We start from the raw sequence: 18521 nt of genomic DNA, 5'->3' as shown, positions 1-18521 counted from the left end.
ATTTCCAGCACCTCTTACCCTGCGGATTTTTTATTCGTTTGTATGTTTGTGGCCCATCTCGATCTCCTTGACGAAGAATATAAACTCCGGGAAGGTAGAACCTTCTGTCTTGTCAGGGACAGGAGCCCTGCACTTGCTAGCGGGTCAATGATTATTTGTTGAATGGATTTAGGAATCAGAAATGGCCCCTGGGCGTGCGTGTTTAGCTTAGACCGGCCTAAAAGCGCCAGGGTGGAGTAGAAGAGAGACCTTCCGGTACGCGGGCTGCGGAGGTCCCGAGCACGCAGGGACCTGACCAGGGAGCAGAGAGCAAGGGAGAGAACTTTCCGTTCTGCCAGGATCTCAGCAGAGGTCCCAAGATCAGAGAGGGCGCTGACAGTAAGAGGTCCTCGGACTGCTGCTGGGCCAAGTCAGGTGCCCACACCTCGGAGAGACAAGGAAATTCGAGCACAGTCGGCGCCGCAGCCGGCTCCTTGCCTCCCAGCGGGGCAGGACTCGTGCCCTTGGCCGGGTCACCGCTCCCTCCCCGGACGCACCTCGCTTCCACGTGCAGAGCCATCTTTTGCTCTCCGCGATGCCCTCGCCAGACTGAGCCAAGTCGTCTGGGGGTTCGAGGGGAGGGGGAGGTCAGAGGATCAAAGAAGGTTCCGGTCCGGGGTTCTCGGATCATCAGGGACACCGTGACCATCTAGTTAGTAACGGCGGACAAGGCAGGGGCATCCACGTCTCCGCGTTCCTTTCCCGCGCCTGCGGCCGCCCAGGACGATGGGGAGCACGAGGAGGAGGAGAAGGGAGAGTGTCCTTGCCTTAGGCCCGGCGGCGCCCTAAGACGGGCGCGACGGGGACAGCGGTGTCTGGAGAGCCCCTCGAGCCGCGGGTCCTCCCAGGTGAAGCCGCGCGGACCGAGGGCAGCACCACGCCCCTCGCGGCCACCCGCGACTTGCTCCACCGCGGAAGGCCGCCGCCGCTCAAGAAGCGACTGCTCTCGCGAGATTTCCCGAGATCTGGCCGCGGCGTCCGCGGACGCGGTTGCCAAGGCAACTGGGAGGTGCCAGCGCAAGCGGGAAGGAGGCGGCAGTCGAATTTTTGCGTGAGGGCGGGCGAGACTTGAGGAGTGGCCCTTCCTGAGCTTTCAGCCCAGCGGAGCGCGGCCTCCGCTGCAGTCGGTACCCCTGTCCCCGCGGGGCCATGGGCCGGATCTCGGGGCTCGTGCCCTCTCGCTTCCTGACGCTCCTGGCGCATCTGGTGGTCGTCATCACCTTGTTCTGGTCCCGGGTAAGACCCACGGCCACCACCTCCCGCCCCCCAACTCCATTCCCACCTTGGCGTGCTCCTAGCCGCTCGGCGCCACTTCCCCAGGACCTTACGTGGGCGGGTCCTCCCGTCCCCCTCTGACCCCGGAGCTGCCCCGCAGCCCGCCCCTCTTTCACTTTCTTCCGCTCTGCTCTGCTCCCTAGGACAGCAACATCCAGGCCTGCCTGCCTCTCACGTTCACCCCGGAGGAGTATGAAAAGCAGGACATTCAGTGAGCGCTCAAGGGGTGGGGGGGCTGGGGTGGTCAGAATTCAGAGGTAGTGAGAGTGGAGGGGTCATCGAAGAAGTCCAGGAGACCTGAGCCTGTCCCCTTCCTCTCTGCAGGCTGGTGGTAGCGCTCTCTGTCACCCTTGGCCTCTTTGCAGTGGAGCTGGCGGGTTTCTTCTCGGGAGTTTCCATGTTCAACAGCACCCAGAGCCTCATCTGTATCCTTTTATGCACGGCGCATTTCCATCTCCACTCCCTCCAGCCACCTAACTCGTGCTCTGGCCGGGGCAAACAGCCTCTCCAGTTCACAGATCTTCTTAGGCAATGTGGAAGATTTAATACAATCTTCAGTCGTTTGTTAAGCTCCCGCCATGCACCAAGCACTGAGATCCCAAATGGGAGTAAAAGACAGTTTTCCACCTTGAGGAAGAGATAGATGCTCAGACATTCTGTAACCCAGTGTGAGCAGCTCTGGGCTATAGGAGTGTGTAAAGGTAGGAAGAGGCACTGTGGAAACTCAGAAGAGACAGCTAAATAAATGAATAAGAGAGAGAGAGAGATGAACAAGATGGACCAGGGAAGGGTCTTGACACTTGAATTGTAGCTGGGAAGACCAGGCTGTTGCCTGGTGATTTCCAGCAGTGTGTCAAGTCACTGTGAGTATTCTCGTGTGCCTGGGGTAGATGGGGCGCCCTGGACCTGAAGGATCCAGGTAGGCCCCTAGACACTGGGTTGGGGTAGCCTGGGATCCCAGCTGTGCAGGCCCAGCCCTGATCTGTACTCACATGGCTGTACAGGCTCTAGCCTTTGCAGTGTGGTGCGGGAGCAGGGGGTGAAACAGTGCAGACGCCGGTTCCAGCAATGCCTTTTGTGGCTCATCACCACCTATTGAACCAAAGGCGTTCCTTGACTCTGGTGCATTCCCAAGCCATTGGGGCTCACTGTAGTGCGTCCGTGGCCCTGTCCTTTTTCATATTCGAGCGTTGGGAGTGCACCACATACTGGTACATTTTTATCTTCTGCAGGTATGGTGGCCGCCAATGTTTGGGATAGGGGAGGAAGGTTTACTCATTCTGAAGGCTTCCCCCACGCAGGCCTTTTTACTCCATGGTCTGGGAGGATATAGCGGATCCATTCAATCTGCTGCAGTCTCTTGAAGTCCCCCATCTCCTACACTTTAGGGGTGGAGTCTCTGGTTTGGGGATTTGGGGATTTTTTTTTTTTTTTTTTGGAAGGATCCTTGAACCCACCCCCTTCTGTCCGCAGTGCCCTCCCCGCTATCACCGAAATAGCATTGTTCATCAGCGTCTTTGGGCTGAAAAAGAAACCTTTCTGATACGTTCATGCCGGAAGCATAGGATTGAAGGTTGGAGGAGCAAGGGACAACTCACCATTCCTGGAAGAAGAAAGGACATCTTCAGCCCTCCACAGTAACACTGCATTTGGTGGAGGATGTCATTTTTCCTGTTAGGGTAATTATCACTCGAGTCTGGGATGATCAGCGTTTTATTCAGTGCTTTGTAATAAAATATATTTTAGAGTAAGATCAAGACTTAAAAAAACGTTTAGGGGAGGATTGGGGTGGCCAAACTACTAAGGAAACGCAGGACTATTTTGCAGCCTTGCACAGTCAGCTCCCAGTTTCGCTTTTATTTTGGTTATTACGGTAGCGAATAGCGGAAGGAAGTAGGCGGGGATATGTAAATAACAAGTGCTGTCTGCTGTTAGGGTGCCAAGCTCCTGAGTGGAGCATTCTGGGAGGGATTCATTTATTATTATTATTATCAGGTTTTTTTGCAGCCAAATGTCGGGGGTGGGGGGAATGTCTTTAGTAACTGCAAATACATATAGCAGTAGAAATGGGAGAGCCTAGATAATTTCAGGTTGCTGGGGTCCGCGCGTTATTTACTCACCCTAAACGAAAGCGGCCTCCTTTGCCTTGAGTAAGGAATGCGCAAAAAAGTATTTTTATCGTCAGGTAGGATAATCCTTACCTGTTCCTCCTTCGGGAGGGCAGATCGGAACATGATGATTGGAGCTCGCATGATGCGTGATTAGCGTCTCTGCGTGGCCGGGACCTGCAACACCCCGGTCGCTCCTGTCTGATTCTGTCTGGCGATCCCAACTCTTATTATTTACAAACGGGTAGTTTTTTCTTTTGGTTGTTATTGGCAGATTTGCAGAAGTGCTTGTTAGTAAATGACAGGGTTGTTTTTCCGTATCGCGACTGCGGTGTTTCTTTTTGCTGTAGGGTAGTGGTGTGGGTGTCTCGAGATTTGCAGTAAGTCACTGTTCTTGTCGCTCCTAGTATTTGGTGGTTCGCCCTTTTCTTCTCTGCACGGCTTCCCCGGGGGCAGCGCCAGGAATGTGGTGAGAGCCCGCAGCTCTGGTGGCTTGCACGCGGCCGGAACGTGGTCAGAGGAATCCTTTGGAAACACAGTTGGGCCTAGTGCAGACGCGCTAGCAGCTAGCTAAGTGTGAAGGGTTGTTCTGTCCCACGACGAGTGTTCGCGAGGTCCCGGTTTCCTCGCGCAGGTCAGTGTTATGTGCGGAAAGTTTCTCTGTCCTAAATGATGGAGCCCAGGCCATTCTAAATAAGCAAAGGTGTCCAAGGTGATGCCTTACACACATGGAATCTACTTTTCCCTCCGCTTCTGTCCCTTCTGGGAGCCTTTTATCTTGAGCGTTTATTGGCTACTTACTGAGCACCCAACTGCATGCAAAGGCACTGTGGTAGGCACTGCGGGAGTCGTGCTCAACATGATCCCTGCTCAGCCTCAGCCATCACAGATCCTGTGGCTCCTGGGGTCCGACGGTGTGGCTGGAGCAGAATTCGGGGGTAGACTGTGCTGGAGGCAAGGAAGGTGGACATTGCGGGTCGTGCTTACAGGCTAGTCGGGAAGGTCACATTCCACAGCAGTCTGGCTGTTGCCGCACCCACGGATGGGGTTCGCTGATTGCTGAAAGCGGACTTTTTGTTTTTCAGAAACACTGTGGGCTAATTGCGCCACAGCTATTATCAGAAATCATGTAAACTGCACAGATGAATTATATTTAAAAACAGATGTGTAAACAAACAAACAAACAAACAAGAATCCCAGAGGTAATATATGCAAAACTCATTACTTCCTGATTTTTTTTTGTTCCTTTTTTAATTTGTAGGAATTTTAATTATTTTTACTGAGTATAGTTGACACACAGTGTTCCATTAGTTTCAGGTTCCTGATTATTTTCCACGTTTTACTGTCATGTGCTCTGGAGCTCATTTACATGTATTGTGTCTGTATAGTGGCGGTGCTGTATAACGATGGGCCAGTAACCTGTGTTTCTCTTCCCAACTCATAGAGACATCAAGTTGACATTTTGAATTTGGCCCCAGTAGGAGTATTTACACCCCAGAAATTGGCGAATGCTACATATCGGGCTTAGTTGGTTGTCTGGATTTAAGAAGGTGATGGAGGAAATGTTAATAATGCAGGTTAAATTGAAAAATGTCATGCCTGTTAAATTGTGAATGGCACACAAAATGAGATTCCCCCCAGAAGTTGCAAACTATTGTCAGATTCAGCAAAGAAGTTCGTCAAGTCATTGAGGAACGAGTGAAGTCTTCACACATCCCCAGTGTTTCATTTTCGTCTTACTCAAAAACGTGAATTAAAATACCAATCAGCATTCATACTGGAGATACCTTGGAGTTGGGACACAACTCGGTCTATGTAGTCATGAACACAAGAGTGGAGTTTACAGTTAAGAAATTGTATGTTTTATTATTTGTAAGTTCTATCTTATACATCCTTTGAATCAGTAAGATTTATAATAAACTTATGTAATACATAAACGCTTACTATTTTTGGAGAACTGGTAGTGGTGTTTTTTTTTTTTTTTAAGATTTTACTTACTATTTTTGTGAAGTTAGCTCATCAACCAGCATATGCCAGTCACGGAAGACAAATTCTGCTTGAGTCTATTCATATGAGGTACCAAAGGTAAGCAGAGTCTTAGATAATGTAAATGGTGGCTGCCAGGGGCTGAGGGGGTAGGGATGAGGAGTTGTTGACAGGGTAAAAGCCTTTTAGCTTTGCAGGATGAAAATAATTCTAGGGATTGGTTGTAAAACAGCATGAATGTACTTACTACTGAATTGTATACCTAAAAATGGCAAAGGCGGTGAATTTTATGTATTTCTGATAGTTTAAAAATTAAATAGATGATTTGGGACGCCTGGATAGCTCTGTTAAGCATCTGGCTTTGGCTCAGGTCATGATCCTGGGGTACTGGGATCCAGCCCCATGTCGGGCTCCCTGGGGAGCCCCGCTTCTCCCACTCACTCTGCCACTCCCCCTGCTTATTCTCTCTCTCTCTGACAAATAAATAAAATCTTTGAAAAAAAAAAAAAAACACAAAAATTAAAAGACTTAAAAAAAAAAAAAAAACCGGGTGCCTGGGTGGCTCAGTGGGTTGAGCCTCTGTCTTTGGCTCAGGTCATGATCCCAGTGTCCTGGGATCGAGCCCCATGTCTGGCTCTCTGCAGAGCAGAGAGCCTGGTTCCTCCTCTCTCTGCCTGCCTCTCTGCCTACTTGTGATCTCTGTCAAATAAATAAATAAAATCTTTTTTTTTTTTAAGATTTTTTATGTATTTATTTGACAGAGAGAAATCACAAGTAGATGGAGAGGCAGGCAGAGAGAGAGGGAAGCAGGCTCCCTGCTGAGCAGAGAGCCTGATGCGGGACTCGATTCCAGGACCCTGAGATCATGACCTGAGCCGAAGGCAGCGGCTTAACCCACTGAGCCACCCAGGCGCCCCAAATAAATAAATAAAATCTTAAAAAAAAAAAAAAAGTGGGGAAAAGAGGAATTAGTCAATAAAGTTTATTAGAAAATTGAGTAGCCGTCTGGGGAAAAATAAGGATCGATACCTTACACCACTATTACCAATAGATCAAAGGTGACAGTGTAAAAAATACAAGCATAAAAGAACTGAAAGAAAACTTGGCATTTTTAGCCTTTTATCTTTACTAATTTCAGACCTACAGTAAAAGTCACAAAATTGTTCAAATCTCCTGTATAACCTTCACCCAGATCCTCCAAACGTGAGCATCGCACGTGGCCACGTCATGGTTAGGGAAACCAGGAAATTAGTGTTCATGCCATTCTATGACATCATCCACAGCTCTGATTGGAATAGCTTTCCTCCTAATTCTCCTTTTCTGCCTCAGCCTCTAAATCAGGATTACACATCACATTCACTTGTCACTCTTAGGCTTTTCCAACCTGAGACCGTCCCTCGGTTCCTCCTTTTTCTGCGTTTCACCATCTTGTCGCATTTGGAGAGTCTTGGTGAGTGGTTTTGCAGAATGTCTCTCCATTCGAATTGTTTTTTAAAGATTTTATTTATTTATTCGACAGACAGAGATCACAAGTAGGCAGAGAGGCAGGCAGGGAGAGGGGGAAGCAGGCTCCCCGCTGAGCAGAGAGCCCGATGCGATGCGGGGCTCAATCCGAGGACCCTGAGACCTTGACCTGAGTGGAAGGTAGAGGCCCAACCCACTGAGCCACCCAGGGGCCCCTTTCCATCTGAATTTGTGCAGTGTTTTCTCATCGTTAAATCGAGGGTGTGCATCTGTGGCAAGAATACCACAGCAGTAAATAGTTTGGAGTGAAGAGGACATTGCTGGGTGTGAAAACAAAACACAGAAGTCCGAAAAGAAAAGCCTGATGCATTTAAATATGTATTAAAAAGGTAAAAAGCATGCATGGTAAAAAAAAAAAATCATAAGCGAAAGCTAACATAAATGACAATCTAGGGAAAATAGAATTCATACTGCAGAGAAAGGGCTAACCCTAAAACACAGAAGTCTACAAATCCGTAAGAAATATACCAGTAGTCCAATAATAAAGGACAGAAAAATCATATGGATCTTTTACAGGAGAGGAAATACAAAGATCTCTCAAATACATGAAAAGATGCCTCGGCTTATTCACCATAGGAGAAATGCAAATCATGTTTAACTTAACTTGTAATGCCCAAATAATGTCATTAAAGAGTTGAAGAGGGCGTGGGTTTAGGGAAAACAGGACTCACCTCTTGACCTAGGATTTCTTTTGTTAAGACTTTATTTATTTATTTATTTGACACAGAAAGATCACAAGTAGGCAGAGAGGGAGGCAGAGGGAGAGAAGGGAAGCAGGCTCCTCACTGAGCAGGGCCCAATGCGGGCTAATCCCGGGGCCATGGGGCTTGAACCCAGGACCCTGTGATCATGACCTGAGCTGAAGGCAGAGGCTTTAACCAACTGAGCTACCCAGGCACTCCTGACCTAAAACTTTCACGACTAGGAGCTAGCTCTGCCTTTTTGCACGTAGGTGCGATGTGAACATGATTATTCTTCACAGCTTTGCTTGAGTTTGCAAATTATGTCTGTCACCAGGAGATTGGTGAAATTATATTACAGTGTAATACTCGGTGGTCAGGAAGGAAAGACTCTCGAAGAGGGGTCCTTTCCCTTCCCGGCTCAGTGGGAGGATCCTGGGACTCTCGATCTCAGGGTCATGACTTGGGAGACCCACATGGGGTGCAGAGTTTACTTAAATAAAAAACTTAAAAAAATAAAAATCCAATCTCCATGGGTTAAGTGACAAAAAGACCCTGTGGCATGGTTCCTATAGTTTGCTTCCATCCGTGTAAAAAGAGGAAACTATGCGCAGCGCCCATGTCTGGAAGGAGGCCCGAGGTAACTGGGAAGACTGGTGTTGAGGGAGATTTTCTCCAGGGGCTCTTGTATACTTTGCAGACTCTTGAGGCACACACACTATTTAAAAAGACAAAACTATAACATTTTTATAAAGAACGGGAGCCCACATCTGCTCATGTTCCCTGTTTGGAAATCAAGCTAAGTCAGAGTCCAGCAAAGCTTAGCAAGGAGAAATAGATTTCCGATGACATCAGGGGAATGCCTGTTTCCTGCTATTTCCAGTCAGCCTGCAGCGAGAGAGCCCTCACATTCTCCTTCTTGGTTGAAATCAGTTTGAGCTGTGTTGGCAAGTGCCTTGACTGTAACTTCCATGAAAGACTGCAATGTCTTGGGTGCTTGTGCCTCCACCGCCCACCAGCTTTACTGAGGTCTAACTGACAAACACACTGCGTTTTGATGATCTTTCCTGGGTATTACTGAGGCTCCTGGTGTCAGCACAGGAGAATGAAAGAGGGCTCGTTTCACCAATGAGGAACATGAGGCCCAAAGAAAGGCCACTAACTTGATGCAAACGGAGAGCTGGGGCAAGAACCCAAGTCTGGCCATCAGGCCAACTCCATTGACTTATTCAGTAGTCACTGAGGGGCGCCTGACAAGCTCAGTCCATAGAGCATCCAAAGCTTGATCTGGGGGCTGGGAGTTCGAGCCCCATGTTGGGTGTGAGAGTACTTTAAAAAAAAAAAAAAGCCGGGCGCCTGGGTGGCTCAGTGGGTTAAGCGGCTGCCTTCGGCTCAGGTCATGATCTCAGGGTCCTGGGATTGAGTCCCACATCAGGCTCTCTGCTCAGCGGGGAGCCTGCTTCCTCCTCTCTCTGCCTGCCTCTCTGCCTACTTGTGATCTCTGTCGAATAAATTAAAAAAAAAAAAGCCTACAGGCCTTCATTCAGCATCTTCTACCTGCCAGGCTCTGGACATGGTGTATGAGATGGAGGGGAGATTAGCATGTGGCCCCTTCAGTCTGGAGCCCCCTACACCTCCCAACAAACACAGGAGAAACCTGTAAACCCCAGTGAGTCTCTAATGAGTAGAGGGTTGCAGAGTCAGGATTTGGGACGAGGAGACGTCCCAGGTCCAGAAGACTGTGATCTGCTTATGTCTTGTCTTACCCACACCGTGGTCTGGCACCTGGCTTTCCCACCATGTACAACCACATGGCTCTACTGGGACAGGAGCTGCCCAGCCCAAACGGGACTGTCCTCATGGGAACCGTGGGCACACAGGCCCTGCCTGAACCCATTCACCCCAAACAGGTGCCTAGGCACTCCCCATTTGCAATCCGTTTGCCTGCTGTGCTGGGTCCGCTTTTACAACACCCCACGCTGAAAACGTAGTTCCTTGTTGTTCATTACTCATTCACTGACCTTGTTTCTGGCACTGTGCTTGGCACTGGGGCAGGGAGATCAGATTAAAAAGGTACCACCTTATGTATATATATATGTTTTATACAAATGGCTCTTTTCTTTTGTTGTCAGAGAAAGAGCACAAGCAGGGGGAGGAGGCAGACTGAAACAGGACTTGATCCCAGGACCCTGGGATTAGCACCTGAGCTGAAGGCAGACACTTAACCGACTGAGCCACCCAGGTGCCCTTATACAAACAACAACAACAGCACACAAACACACAAACAAAACTCTTTAAAGGGGTATTCTATATGTGAAAGAAACTTACAAAGATTCCATCAAGGCATTTCTCTGAGCTCAGTTTCCCCAAATGTAAGATCAAGACAGTACCGCCCCCACAGGACTGTTCTGAGTTGGTTGATCCTGGGGACTATTTACAGCAGCCTTCCTAAGAGCACTGTTAAGAGCTTCCTAAGAGCAAAAGAATTAGAAACAACCTAAAAGCCAGTGCTGAAGCAGTAAACAGTGGTGCGCTTTCTGACTAAATAAGGAAGACCATCGACGAACATTTGCCTTCCCTCCCTCCAGAACAGAAGTAACAAGAGAGGAGTCAAAGACTGATAGGTACATCAACAAGGACCAAGAGACCAGAGAGATAGCAGAGGACAGGAGATTTCAGCAGCAGCTGAAGGCAGATTGCAGGGCAAGCAAGGACAGGGGGAGTCTAGACGTGACATCCGGAGATTCTGAAGGTCACCAGATTCCTGTCAAGGCCTGGCTGAACCTTGGTGGTGGGACAGTGGTGGCTGAGATCCCAGATTCAAATTGTTGAAACCTTTCGAGCTCCCTCCCCTCTCCCCTCTGAGTCCCACATACCATCCCCCACATCCTGATTTTCAGGGAGCCTTTGGACTTGGGGATAGCAGGAGCAGTAGACCAGAGGCTTGAGGCTACAAGCAGGAGCCCCCACCTGGCTCCAGATTCTCGCCCCTCCACACACGGAGAGGGTGGGGAGGGAGAATGGAGGATAGGCTTCTCTCAGAAAACTGAACAGCCCCAGAGAAAGCCTGCCACCTATCAACATTTCGGAATCCCAGTTAAAAGGCATCCACCGTCCTGCAGGGAAAGCCAAGGGTCAATAAATCCTCCCCCACCACACACACACACACGCACACACACACACCCCTTCCAATCAGCCTCTTGGTGGCTCCTTATTAAAGCCAAGGACCAGCAGACATTTGAGGGAGGCCCGCAAAATGAGAAAGAGAATCCTCCCATATGTTAAAAAAGCAAAAAACAACCAACCAAAAAAACCCCACAAAAAAACACACAAAAAACCCCACATCGCAAACCAAAAAAAACACCACCCAAAACTGGAAGGGGGTCACCTGGGTGCTCAGCCAGTTAAGCATCCCACTCTTGGTTTTAGCTCAGGTCATGATCTCATGGTCGTGAAATCGAGCCCTGGGTTGGGACCACTCCCTAAGATTCTGACTCTCTCTCCCCACGCCCGCTCATATTCTGTCTCAAAAACAGTAAAAATAAAAACGAAATGGAAAATACAGAGATAGTTACGGGTTGGGGGGGAGGGCACAAGAAAAAGAAAAAACCCTATAATTGGAAAGCTAAAAAAAAAGGAAGGGGCTTAATGTATATAGTCTGTGCATGTTTGTGTTTTTATTTTTTATTTTTTTTAAAGATTTTATTTATTTGACAGAGATCACAAGTAGGCAGAGAGGCAGGCAGAGAGAGGAGGAAGCAGGTTCTCCACTGAGCAGAAAGCCCAAGGCCAATGCTGAAGGCAGAGGCTTAACCCACTGAGCCACCCAGGCGCCCCTGATTTATTATTTTGCAAGGAGAATACAGTCACCTTAGTGTGTTATTAAATGGAGCGCATCTAAATCCATGTGAAGCCCCTAGCTCAAGATAGGCTCCTCGGAGTTTCCTTCCCTGCAGGAGTCCAGGGCTGGACAGGCAGCCCCCATGCCTTCCAGAACTGGTGGGGAGAGGGGGAGTGCTCAGCCAGAGGTCACAGAGGTCACAGGCTTGATAGCTGATTGGGACAGAGGTGGGGTGAGCCCCTGAGTCCCTGTTCCTGGCAGCATTGCCAAGGGCACTCTCCTTCTACTCCTAATTAGAAGGCTTTGTCCTTACAAGCACTGAGGGACACACAAGGTTTCTGAAATTAATTACCATGTGGTGAGGTTTTGACTCATGGAACAAGTTCATGAGTCAGCGTGGGAATGACCCACCCCCAGTCTCATCCCAACATCTAAGTCCGGTGTCCTTACAAGAGGAAGACAGGAGAGAAGACATTCACTAAAGTTCTTCTCCTGGGCTGCCTGTCAGTCACCAGAGGTGCTTGTTGGAAATGAACTTGGACCCCGCCCACATCTTTTCCATGAGCCTTGGCAGTGGGACCCAGAGATTTGGCCTCCGAACCCCAAAGCAGGGAAATGTGGAAGCCACTATCTCAGTCTGCAAAGATAATGCTCTATTTTTCTTTACTTCAACTTCTATTTTGGGTCTTCATTCTACTGCTTGAAGAAAACATTCCCTTATCCATTTCCAGGTGAACTCCGTCATCCCACGCCATCCCCTTCTCCTGACTTCACCATTAATCTAAATTTGAGGAGTCCCTTAGCACCGTGACTTAAGGGGGTTGGCAGGGAGAGTCCTCCCTTGATATAAATCCTCCCAGGTCCCCATGTCTATGGATCAGACCTGGCCTCATTTCTCCCCTCCTGCTGCTGCCTCAGGACCCAAGAGCCCTTTGCCAGCTTTCCAAGTCACACTCCATGGCCTTGACTCCCCAGGTGTATTCTGGGTTCTGTCCCTCCCATGTTCTCTGGACTTGGCCATTGGGGAAAATGAAACTCATTCTGAAAACAAGGTCTAACATCTTGGCTGGCTCTCCACTAGCTTCTCTCCAGCTAGTGCAGGGTAGCAGGGGCCGGTGGGGGTGGGACGTCTGCCTGTTTGTAACTCCTTCTCCATCATAGACCCAGACACTGCAGCTTTTGAACCTAAAAGCGTGGAATTTGGCATCTTTCTTCTCTGGCTAGAAAACAGAGTAGCCTCAGGGCCAAAAACCAAAAGCTAGCACCCCACAGTGCCATCTGGGCCCCCAGGCAAGCCGCTCTTTTCTCCCTTTTCACAGAGGCTGAGCCAGTGCTCAAGGACCCGAGAAGTGGCTCCTCCTCGGAGGGGGAGGGAGCTGAGACTCTATCTTAGATCTGCTGAGTCCCCACACCCAACACGAGCTCCGTGTTCACTCACCTCCCCCAGACAGCTGGGAAATGACACCTCTGGTGACAGAGCCAGTCCTCCAGGCTTCTGCCAGGAGGAGGTGGGGCGCTGCATAGGGCAGGCTCTCACACCAGAGGCCCTGGGAAGCCTGGGTGGGGGAGGGAAGAAGCTGGCTCTTCTTTGTCTCAGACACTAAGGCCACCCGTCTTCCTCTGCTCCCCTTCCGGGAATGCACTGAGCACCCCTGGCCTGGGACATGATGCCTTCTCTAACACACGCCCTCCTTCCCTTTTGAGATTCGTCCTGCTCCACGCCACAAGATAGGCAGCTAACCTGGTCCCATCTTCTCTCTGAAGGGCCAGGCCTGCTGGGGACCTGTGTGTACAGCTGCTGCTTAGAGGATCTAAAGAGAGACCAGAGGGGATGAAGGGGATAAGTATAATCACCTCCTACCATGTTCTAGATCAAGCCACTTAACATATAGGTAGCACCTACAAATCTAACATAGGTGGGGTCCCAGAGATAGGACAGGAACTTGCCAAGGTCACACCTAGGAGGCTAATCCACATGTACAGTAGTACCTTGCACCTGGGTACTGCAGGGCAGCCCTTGCCTACCGTCGCCCCCTAAAGAAAAACAACAAACAGAAAACCCCCCAAACCCCTTATTGTTGCAGCCTGGGATCAGAGGCTGAGAGCCCTCCTTCTGCTGCCCGGCAGGGGACCCAGCTCTAGGGCAGAGCTGGGATTTGGCTGGTCTGTGGCCACCATGGGAAGCAGCCCCACGGGACAGCCTCGTGTCCTTGTCCCTAGGCCTTAACCTTGCCCTATCTCAGTCAAGCAACCCCGGTCTGAGCCCCAGTTGTGAGGAACGAGAGGCAACTTGCACGCTTTGCGGTGATTTGCTTGGGGTGGGGGCGGGGGGGGGTAGAGCCCGCCTCTTCTCCTTTCACACCTCGCTCCTCAGCGGCCAGGAGCCCCAGGCCTCGGCTGAGCCCTGCACCCGTGGAGTGGGCCGAAGGCACCAGCTCCCGCCGCTCCGTCCACCTCAAAAGCAGGGTCTCAGCTACCCGCATTGCCGCGGCGACCTGCACTTGCCCCTTCCCACGCCCCCTCCACCCACCCCCCCGCAGCCCATTGCAGACGCTGAAGCAGGTCGCCGGCCTTGGGGCCCTTGCGGAGGATGTGGGGTGCGGACTGTTTTACGGGTTTCGCGGGTGCGGGAGGACGTGGCCTTGGCCTCAGGGGCGCCGTCCGGGCCAGGGAGGCAGAGGTGCGCCTGTGAGGCTGCGGCCCGACGGGGCAGGTCGGCGGAGGGTGCGGAGAGCCGCAGCGCCGGGGCTCCCTGCTCACGCAGCTGCGGCAGGAGCTGGGGCCCCCGGTCCGCTGCGCGACCGGCCGCACCCCGCCCCCACCGCCCTGCTCCCGACGCACCGCCCGCCGCGCCCCGCCCCCGCCCGCAGTGCCCGGATGTGGGTGACGTGCGGCCGCCATCTTCCCGTCCCGGGCAGCCAGCGCCAGTCGGAGCCAGCGCGAGCCGCCGTCGCCGTCGCCGCCGCCGCCGCCGCCGCCGAGTCGCCTGCCCGCCGCCCCCGCCATGTGAGTCGGCCGTCCGCGCCTGCACCGGGTCTGCCTGCTCCGGCCGCCGCCCTCTGGAGCCGGTCCGGGGAGCGGCGGGGGTTCGGTCGGCGCCCCGAGGCCAGGCCGGCGCCCGTGACTGCGCGCGGGCAGCTGGAGAGCGCCGCGTCCCCGGGCTGGCGGCGCGGGCGGTGGCCGCGGGAGGGAGCGGGCCCCGCGTCCGCCCGCCCCGGCCCCGCCGCCGCCTGTCATTTCGGGTCGACCCCGGACCTTGTCTTTGAGGTCGCCCTTATTTGACGGGCGGGGAAACTGAGGCCGGGGGGGGAGGGGGCCTGACTCAAGGTCACGCAGCTAAGCGGCGGCAGGGCCGGACGGAGTCCAGGGCTCCCATCGGGTAGCCTTCCTGCGGCGAAGGAGAAAGGGAGGGACGGATGGATGGACAGGAGGATGGGCGGAGCCCTGGCCGAGGGGCCGGTGGCTCCAGGCCTCGGGTCTTAATCCGTCCCTGCCCCTCAGGTCGGCTACCGCTGCCACCGCCCCCCCTGCCGCCCCGGCTGGGGAGGGGGGGCCCCCTGCGCCCCCTCCAAACCTCACCAGTAACAGGAGACTGCAGCAGACCCAGGCCCAGGTGGATGAGGTGAGTGCGGGGCGGGGGACGGGGGTTGTCCGAGGAAGTGGGAATGACCCTGAGGGTTGGCAAACTGGTGGGGGGCCCACCGTGGCTTGGAGGTGATGAGTTTATGAGTTTGGGGACAAAGACATACCCTGCCCCTTCCCTGTTAAGCTTGCATTCCGAGCGGCCCTGGGGTGTTCATCAGCCTTGATTGCCTGGGGCGGTTCAGTCCAGGCAGGTGTGGTCTGGTGATGGACAGGTTGCTTGAGGCCCAGTACAGAGGGTGCTGCTCTGACATCCGAGATGTCTGGCTGTCAGCATGCCCCTGATGTGTGCTCCTTGCATGTCCCCAGGTGTGCTAGGCATGTTCTCTGTGTGTCATTGGCATGTTAGCCTGGCAGCATCGGGGTGCATGTTCCCTCTGTGGGTGCTTGGTTGAGGAGTGCCCTCATTGCAGCGGCCTTGGCACACCCCCTGCCTCCTGGGCCCCTCCTCCAGGTGGTGGACATCATGAGGGTGAACGTAGACAAGGTCCTGGAGCGGGACCAGAAGCTGTCAGAGCTGGACGACCGTGCAGATGCACTCCAGGCAGGGGCCTCCCAGTTTGAAACCAGTGCAGCCAAGCTCAAGCGCAAATACTGGTGGAAAAACCTCAAGGTAAGGGTGGGAGCACCCAGGATGGCTGGTGTAAGAACTAACTGAGGGGCGACCGGGAGTGTCACCGTCTGTGTCACTGACCCTCTCCCCCTCTCGCCCCCAGATGATGATCATCTTGGGAGTGATTTGCGCCATCATCCTCATCATCATCATCGGTGAGTAGGGCAGGACTGGCTAGGGCCCTTCCTCTGGAGAGGTTTCCCCTTCTAGGTTTTGAAGGTCATTAACCTAGTTTTTACTACTCAGCAAAAAGCATATAGAGCTGCCAGTGCAGCTCTGATTCATCTAGAGCCCCAAACCTTGCTGCTGTTTAGCTTGCACTTTGCCTGGTTCTAGGCAATTTCTGTTAAGGTTTTTGGAAACAGCAAAGCTGGTGGATCCCTACTGCTCCCTTGAGGATCCTTTTTGGGCCTAAACCTAGTCTGGGAACCCTGGAATTGGGGAGTGGGGGAGCAGGCAAGGGCCAGGGGCTTGAGACATGTCTAGGAAGTCAAACACCCTACTGTTTGAGAACTTTTGGGCCCAGAGAGCCTAGAGGATGAGGAGTCTATGGCCCCAAGGCCATACCATGGAGTTGTAGAGATCTTGGAACCTACCAGTCCAGACCCTTGCTTTCCAGATGGAGAACCTAAGGCTGAGAGGGCTGAGGGGTGGGGAGGCTGGGAGCAGGGCCAGGCCTGACACACTGCTTTCTCTCTCCCCCCACCCTTCTTCCTTCTCTTTCCCTTTCTACAGTTTACTTCAGCTCTTAAACCCCTGAGGAGCCTGCCCTGCCCAGAGAAGGGCCTCTCCCCACCTCTCCCCCCCCATCCCCAGCCGCTCCTCCACCTCTCAGCCATATCTTCCAGCCCCCCTCCCCTGGATCCATGTGTGTGTGTCCCTGTGTGTGTGCCCCCCCTGTAAATAGCCAGCTGTTATTTATACATATATAATATTATATATATTTGGTCTGTTTGTAGTTTTATTACTAGAAGATTTTTTCTGGTTGTCCTTAACTCCCCTCCCTGAGGTTCCCATCTCTTCTCTTTTCCTCTTTCCCCTTCCCTCTCTTCCTGACCAGCCCTGAATCCTTCATTTGCATCTGCTATGCAATAGTTCCTCTTCCTCTCCTCCTTCCCCTGGATTTAGCTGATCCCTTCCTCTCCCCCTGGCCTTCCCTATACCTCCACTCCCTACAAAACAAAAAAACAACAACAACAACAAAACAAAAAGCAACTGTCCAGGACTCCCAGGGTGCATCTTCTTTGTGTCTTTGGGAGGCCCTGAGACTGGCCCCACTTGGTCCTAAGAATCCCAAGGTCTTCTGGGAGCTTCCAGCATGTTAATTAGCATTCATTTACATACTGACATCCCTTTTGGTTCCTCTTTCGTTCCATCGTTCTTCATTCTTTCCACCCATGTTTCTTCTTTTTTACTGAGGAGTTAGTCCCCATGGTCCTTGTATCAGTCTTTCATTTGCATGACATTACTTGCAGGTGATGGGAGCCTGGGATTTTGGAGAGCCAGCCTCTCCTGGCCCCCAGAATTACCCCCTCCTAGCCCCTCTAGTCTGGTTTGCCTCCCTACCCCCATTTTCCAGACCTTTTGTCCCCTCCTCCTCCTCCCCCCAGCTGGTGTGTAAGTGTCTTGGAGTTCAGTGTGTCATGATGGACCAATAGTTTGCCACTCGGAGTCTCTCCCCACATTCCTGCTCCCCAGTTTTCATGTGGGGCACTCAACCGACATTCCCATGGGGTCTCCCTCCCTCCCATCCACCTGATCTGCCACCTCCTCCTCCCACCAGGAGTGTTTGGGGGTGGGCCACAATCCGACTCTTTTGGGAGAGCTGGCTGTCAGTGTGTGGGGGTCATCACTGCCTCGGGGAGGAGTGGGGCAGGGCAGAGAATCCCCCCAATTCCTGCCTGAAATCTGGCCCTACCCTTGCTGGGGTTTGGATCGAAACTCCCCTCCCCAGTTTGGGGGGGATGTTGCTCCCATCACTGCCCAGCTCCTCTGACTGCCCCCCTGAATTCAGGGCGGGGGTACTAGTCACTGCCAATGTGTGTATGGGACTTGCTGGAAGATGGGGATTCTCGCCCCTCTCCAGGGCAGTTGAGCCCCAGGAGTTGTCTCCTCTTTAGGTGAAGTGATAGAGGAAGGGTCTAATGTCTTTTTAAATGGCACAATTTTAGGGGTCTGAGGGTCCAGTCCCTTAACCTGCTGGAGGGGACCCCCCCAAACTCACTCTTCCCCCCACACTCAAGGTTTCTGTGTGGAGGGGGAGCAGGGAGATCTAAGCTGTGGTGTGAAAGGGTAGGGAGAGATGCTGGGGGTGGGGGTGCTGTGTTCTAGACCCCCCATATTATCCCAGTGTCCCCTGCCCCCCCTTCCCTTCCCCCATGCCCCCAATTCTGTGACGCATCCAGATTGTGAAAATGTACAATAAATGTGTAATGAATAACCAGCTGGTGTGTGTTCTGAGACCTTTTCTTAACCGGTGGGAAGGGTGAACCAGGAAAGTTGAGAAGATACATTTGGAATTGACAGAGCTTTGCTGGAGGGCCTGACCTTGGGCAGAGCTAAATGTGATTCCCAAAGTGGCCACGGGTGGGCGCCAGGCGCTGATGCGAGGAACTGTTCTTGATCCCTGTGTCAGCCTGGTGAACCCTGCGGCTTGGGCCGGGAGGCAAGCTCCTGTCTTAGTTGGATCCCTCTCCAGCCCTTAATTTAATTCCCAGATGCTCCAAAGTTGCTCCCGTGGTCTTTTACTCCCAGCCTGAAGTAGATGGCCGACTTCTGCGAGACGTCTTTTCCCCGAGGTTCCACTCACAGTG

The 18521-nt window shown here is 52.4% G+C and overlaps 2 protein-coding genes and 1 non-coding gene across 4 annotated transcripts; all 3 read left to right on the top strand.

Moving 5' to 3' along the window:
* Positions 1–893: 893 nt before the first annotated feature.
* TMEM107 (transmembrane protein 107) lies at positions 894–5376 on the top strand. 2 transcript variants are annotated; one of them, XR_006384601.1, is made up of 6 exons: positions 894–1275; positions 1458–1525; positions 1639–1739; positions 2450–2546; positions 2788–2993; positions 3830–5376. XR_006384601.1 is itself a non-coding variant. In XM_044249038.1 (5 exons), exons 1-5 carry the CDS (start codon positions 1189–1191, stop codon positions 2855–2857), a joined length of 423 nt encoding a protein of 140 aa, XP_044104973.1. In that variant the 5' UTR covers positions 894–1188; the 3' UTR covers positions 2858–5376. The 2 variants fall into 2 exon arrangements, 1 of the variants encoding a protein (XP_044104973.1); XM_044249038.1 differs by having other exon boundaries at positions 2788–5376.
* Positions 3493–3628, top strand: LOC122908102. The gene has a single exon (XR_006384886.1). It is a non-coding gene; the product is annotated as a U8 small nucleolar RNA (small nucleolar RNA).
* Positions 5377–14432: 9056 nt separating the features above from the next.
* On the top strand, positions 14433–18151 carry VAMP2 (vesicle associated membrane protein 2). Its single transcript, XM_044249037.1, has 5 exons — positions 14433–14459; positions 14955–15075; positions 15550–15708; positions 15812–15863; positions 16444–18151. Coding segments are annotated over exons 1-5 (351 nt in total). The 5' UTR covers positions 14433–14457; the 3' UTR covers positions 16461–18151.
* The last annotated feature ends 370 nt before the right edge of the window (positions 18152–18521 follow it).

This window comes from Neovison vison, chromosome 5, assembly GCF_020171115.1.
Source record: "Neovison vison isolate M4711 chromosome 5, ASM_NN_V1, whole genome shotgun sequence".
Classification (NCBI taxonomy): Eukaryota; Metazoa; Chordata; class Mammalia; order Carnivora; family Mustelidae; genus Neogale; species Neogale vison.
Note: the sequence above shows the minus strand (reverse complement) of the source record. Positions and strands in the feature narration are given on the sequence as shown.